The sequence below is a fragment of the Arachis hypogaea genome, chromosome 16, assembly GCF_003086295.3.
Source record: "Arachis hypogaea cultivar Tifrunner chromosome 16, arahy.Tifrunner.gnm2.J5K5, whole genome shotgun sequence".
Classification (NCBI taxonomy): domain Eukaryota; kingdom Viridiplantae; phylum Streptophyta; class Magnoliopsida; order Fabales; family Fabaceae; genus Arachis; species Arachis hypogaea.
The window spans coordinates 116,065,742-116,071,509 of record NC_092051.1 but is presented as its reverse complement, the minus strand read 5'-3'; the positions used below and the strand labels follow the sequence as shown (position 1 = coordinate 116,071,509).

The 5,768-nt window shown below is 34.9% G+C and overlaps 1 protein-coding gene across 1 annotated transcript; it reads left to right on the top strand.

The window, feature by feature from the left end:
• The first annotated feature begins 273 nt into the window (after positions 1–273).
• On the top strand, positions 274–4,045 carry LOC112754708 (protein DETOXIFICATION 21). Its single transcript, XM_025802434.2, has 8 exons — positions 274–1,015; positions 1,765–2,303; positions 2,422–2,508; positions 2,617–2,673; positions 2,765–3,003; positions 3,339–3,457; positions 3,550–3,636; positions 3,750–4,045. Exons 1-8 carry the CDS (start codon positions 749–751, stop codon positions 3,834–3,836), a joined length of 1,482 nt encoding a protein of 493 aa, XP_025658219.1. The 5' UTR covers positions 274–748; the 3' UTR covers positions 3,837–4,045.
• Positions 4,046–5,768: the final 1,723 nt, after the last annotated feature.

The window sequence follows — 5,768 nt, the reverse complement described above, 5'->3', positions numbered from 1 at the left end:
TTAATATTTTTAAAAAATAAATTGAATTATAATTAAAATTTATATTAAAATTGATTTATGAAATAAAATTGATATCACTTTAAAAATATGATATTATTTTAATAGACAATTAATAAAATTTTATTATTTATATAATTATGTTAATAAAATAATTTAAAATAATATAAAATTTTAATTGAATTAATATTAAATATTAGAAAAATAAATTTTATTTTTAATTGTAGATTATTATTTATGACATATACTTATATAATTTCATAAATATTTTTATAAGAGACTTAAAATAAAATTAGAATTAGTATGGGGATGCTCTAAATGTACCATAGAGTTGGTATCAATGCATTCATGGATACCGATAAAACAAAGAGATTGAAATAAAGAAGAAGAGGTAGTTGGGAGATCCACGTAAGGGGCAAAGAAGCCATTCCATCCAGCTACTACTCCAACACGTTTTATTAATTCAATATAAGTAACCAATTAAAATTTCATTTCCCATCACAGAGACTGAGAGAGAGTCCTGCAACTACACTGCTCTCTGCCATCTCCTGATTCCTTTCTCCTTGGTTGCCAAACCCGAACTCGCTTCCTTCCTCGCTCGCAGCTACAGGGAAAACAAATCCTTCTAGAAACAAAACAATAAGAAACGCTTCACCTTCTTGGAGCGTGGGCCAACGCCTCTACTCTTGTTTTCTGCATGTCCATCCATTGGCCACTCCAAGCAGCATCATAGTAGTTGTAGAGTCTGAAGATGAAAATGGAGGGTGATCTGAAGCAGAAGCTGCTGGTGCCTTCTTCAGGAGGAGTAGAAGAGGAAGAGGGCTTGTCACTGGTTAGGAGGGTGTGGGAAGAGAGCAAGAAGATGTGGATAGTGGCGGCGCCAGCCATATTCACAAGAGCTTCCACGTTTGGAATCCAAGTTATAAGCCAAGCGTTTGTTGGACATCTTGGTTCTAAGGAACTCGCTGCTTTCGCTCTTGTTTACACCGTTCTTATCAGGTTCGCTAACGGGATTCTGGTATGTTCTTTTTCAGTTTTCACCTAATTTACCTTTTGCAGTTAGTTTTTTAATTTTTTTTTCCGTGATGGTTTAATGGTTTATACTCGGAAATCGGAGTATTCTGGTTGAGCAAAAATTATTGCCGAACCATGTGATGGATTCTGAGCTCCAGGATGTAAAAATTTTCGGGGAGAATTAAAAAAAGACAGGAGAGGTTAATTTTGTGTGTGTGTGTGTTTTTTTTTTTTTTCTACATAATATTCTGTCAAATTTTCTGGCTTGCTAAAATTTTCTTTATTTTTAATTAAATAAATTTGACAAAAAGAGCTTCTTCCCTCTTTTTTTCTTTAATTTTTATTTTGGGGACGGAACAATATTTGTGTTAAAAGGAATCTGGAGGATTCTCCTGTGCTTCATCAATTAAAATTTAATTTTTTTATTCTGTAATATTTTTGGGCGTGCTTCAACTTCTGCTATCAATCAATAGTGATTCCTGTTATTTTCTGAAATGAAAAAAGAAAAAAAAGATTTCAAGCTTTTGAACTTCTGGTATCAGAACAATCAAAGTGGTGTTACTTCAAGGGTTTTGTCCGTGCTTTCTTGTTTGTATTTTGTATTTCAATTTAACCGATGCTATGAATTTATTTTGTTAAATTGTCTTGACATGTTTGTACTGCAAATACAATTGCAATCATAATATGGTCCCTATTCACACTACTAAGTTCTTCCTCCGATTTTATTTATGTTTTTATTGACCATTATTGCAGTTAGGAATGGCGAGTGCTTTGTCAACACTGTGTGGTCAAGCATACGGTGCAAAGGAATATGGCATGATGGGAGTTTACCTTCAAAGATCATGGATTGTTTTGTTCCTAACTTCACTGATTCTTCTTCCGGTGTTCATCTTCACCACCCCAATTTTAAGCCTCTTGGGCCAAGATGAAACAATAGCACAAGTGTCAGGAACCATTTCACTTTGGTCAATTCCTATCATGTTTGCCTTTATCGTATCCTTCACTACCCAGACATTCCTGCAGTCGCAAAGCAAGAACGTGATTATCGCCTTCTTGGCAGCTTTCTCCATAGTCCTTCACATCTTCCTTTCTTGGCTTACCACTATGAAGTACAAATTGGGTCTTCCTGGTGCAATGACCTCCACTAGTTTGGCGTATTGGATTCCCAACTTTGGTCAACTCATATTCATTTTCGGTTGGTGCAAGCAAACATGGCATGGGTTCTCATTCTTGGCATTCAAAGACCTTTGGCCTGTTGTTAAGCTTTCGCTTTCATCCGGTGCCATGTTGTGGTGAGCTTTCTTTCAATTCTTTGTGAATGACACCTTGAATGGAGTAGACAATAGAAGTTTGAGTATCTTAATTTCTTTTATGTCTTCCTAACTCGATCCAATTGGATGTATTTTACAGTCTTGAGCTATGGTACAACACAATATTGGTTCTTTTGACAGGTAACCTGAGAAATGCAGAGGTGGAAATCGATGCTCTGTCTATATGGTAATTCCTTAAACATTAATTCATTAGAATTCATATGTTGTGTTGTTAGCTGTATTGATTTGGTGTGTAAATTGTAGTGGGCTTTTGACAAATCTTGTTTCTTTACAGTCTTAACATCAATGGATGGGAAATGATGATATCACTTGGGTTCATGGCTGCTGCTAGGTACTAACGTTATATTGACCTACCAATCTTATTTTCCCATGTTTAGTAAAGTTTAGAATGGAAAATTAACTCCAGCTTACATAATTTGCAGCGTACGAGTGGCGAATGAGCTTGGAAGAGGAAGTGCCAAGGCTGCCAAGTTCTCGATCCTAGTGACTGTGCTAACATCATTGGCCATTGGGTTCTTTCTGTTTGTATTCTTCTTGTTGTTTAGGGAACGACTTGCTTACATATTTACCACAGATGAGCATGTTGCCCGGGCAGTCGGTAATTTGTCACCATTGTTATCAGTCTCTATATTACTAAACAGCGTTCAGCCCGTACTCTCAGGTATTCTTCACAAGCTTCATTGTTCTTACAATCTTACATTACAAAAGCAAATTACTTTGCCAGTTTTGTTACTATGGGATTGTGTCGAGATACAATAATCCAAAGATATACTAGAAGGTAGAATTTAGATCGATATTGGTAAAGTGATAAAGTAAAGGGTAAATCACCATTGAATTTGTAATTTTCATCATATATGGATCCCATTATCTTAATTTAAGAGGGATTAACTACTCATTTTATCACTTTACTCTCTCACTTTAGAGAAGCTTATTCAAAAAGTAACAGTGAAAGATAAAAAGGTAAATGGGGAATAATCGTTTGTTTGGTTTCTATAGGTGTTGCGATTGGAGCCGGTTGGCAAAGCATTGTTGCTTATGTTAACATAGGTTGCTATTACCTCATTGGAATTCCTGTCGGTATTGTGCTTGGTCATGTTCTTGATTTGCAAGTCGAGGTAGGATTTTAACCTGAAACTCTTGTTTTTCCAAATTGCACTTCAAATTTCTGCTGCATAATCAAATTCTAAATCTCTTTCCTCTTGTGCAGGGAATTTGGGTTGGAATGTTGTTTGGAACTTTTATTCAAACCGTAGTGCTTGTTATAATCACCTACAAAACTAACTGGGATGAGCAGGTTCAAATTGACCTCAATATTCTAACTCTGCTATGATTGTAATTATGAACTAATGATCATTATGAAATAATTAATTGATTATGAAATAATTAATTGATTATGGTTTTGTGCAGGTGGTCATAGCTCGTTCAAGAATTAGCAAGTGGGCTAAAATGGATGGCCTCGATCATGAATCAAAACCGGATTCATCAGAAAGTTAATTTTGTTGCCTAACATTTCAGTCAAATGCAGCTAAGGATTAATATTGTAGAATTTGTATTGTTATTTATTAATTTTATTAATTGCAAGTTTTGCATTGAAAATTAATGGACTTATGTTCTTTAATTTCGTCCCTCTATTATATAATGTTTTATCTTTTGGTATGAACAAAGGGACAAGAAATAAAGTATCAAGAGAATTTTGAGCTCCACTCTGAACTCCTATGCAGTGTTTCGCTATCTGCCCCTTTTTTGGTTTAAATTAAATTAGGGGTACAATGATATCCACTTAATTGTTTATTTATTTAGATAAAACATTGGTAACTTTCTTTCATTTTAGGTTTAGTAGCGTGGTTCTCCGTTTAATTTTTAATATTCATAACTTTTTTTAATCACTAAATTAAGTTTGGTTTATATTCAAATAGAATATCTCAAAAGACTAGTCTTTTCTAGAACCAAAACACAGTAATTTTGATCCAAATTATGGCGTGAATTTAAATTGCTATTTTTGTCCAGTTATTCAAATCAGGGTAGAGAGAACTTTATGCTTTGTCAACTGAAGTTGCTTGGATAAAAGGATATTAGATATACACTGTCCAGAAACTATAAAATAATTCAAAGAATGACAAATTTAAAAATTTCGAGGTATGGTACGAATAAACAAATGGAAGCAAGTTTCAAAGTATATATATCATGTGCGAAAATCCAGTATGCTTCGTCGTCCTATGTTGGGGGGACCAGAGTTTCAGACATGGAACATGATGATTGTAATTGTATTCTAAAGCTAATAAAATTTTTTTGAAAGTGGTTGGTGAGAGTCAATTCTTGTGTGCGGTACAGTGAGTTTGTGTACCATTCATTGTAGAGGTAGGTTTGGCATTCCCTTGATTTAGGGTAACGTTTTTGTTCCAACATGTAACATTAAATATTTCAATTTTGTGAATAAAGAATTGTCATTTATTTTACTTGTTAATACTGTTTTTTTTTTTCTTTTAAATAGTAATTACCTTTCAACTCCTCGTGGCACCCGTGGAATTTGATTCCGTCCATCTCAATGCAGTCAATTGTCCTGAAACGCAGCTAGAAAGCTATGCATGAGCTAAACAACAAAAAAGAGGGTACATAAACACTTTTTTTTTTTTTTTTTGAAACAAATGAAGCTCGATGCATGAGAGTGGAGCATAAAATAGAGAGATACAAAAGCAAATCTAAACATAAGGTTAACAATCCTATGTCATCTCCGGCATTGTCATCAACAACTAGTAGGATCAATACCAGTCAATTCCTTGTAACTCAAAAACGTCCTGTTCTGTATGACATCAACAGTTACCTCTTTATTATTGAAAATCCTGTTATTGCGTTCCAACCAAACGTTCCAAATAGCCGCAAAGAACCCAGTCAGCCACCTCTTCTGCTCCTCTTTTCTATTAGGTGTTCCATTCCAACTCTCAAACAAGCCTTTAATGCTTCCTGGGATAGCCCAATCTCTATGAAAACATCTCAACCAGACGCACCACACCTGCCATGTAAACTCACAGAATACAAACAAATGATGAACACATTCGATCTCCTTTTTACATAAGACACAAATACTATCATGCTGGCGAGTTATGCCTAATCTACTCAACCTTTCTCTAGTATTCACTCTACCGACTAAAACAAACCAACCAAACAGTTCAATTCTAGGCGGAACCAGCCCTTTCCAGATTGAACTTGTGAAGCTATAACTCGTAATCTCCTCCGAAAGAGTCTCCAATTGCAACACATGCAGAAAAGAGTTAGTAGAAAAAATACCTTTATTATCAAATTTCCAAACAAGATTATCTTCTCTGTCAGCTGATAGCTTCACTGGTCTTAACATATCATGAAGTTGGTGAACTAGTTCCAACTCCCATTGAAACAGCTCCCTCCTCCAATGGAAATTCCAAATCCACT

Bases quoted from the DNA above. Each gene is read 5' to 3' on its own strand.
- LOC112754708 (XM_025802434.2), top strand. From the start codon at position 749: ATGAAAATGGAGGGTGATCTGAAGCAGAAGCTGCTGGTGCCTTCTTCA. The intron at 2,509-2,616 runs GTAATTCCTTAA...GTTTCTTTACAG, and splicing joins ATCGATGCTCTGTCTATATG to TCTTAACATCAATGGATGGG. The intron at 2,674-2,764 runs GTACTAACGTTA...CATAATTTGCAG, and splicing joins GGGTTCATGGCTGCTGCTAG to CGTACGAGTGGCGAATGAGC.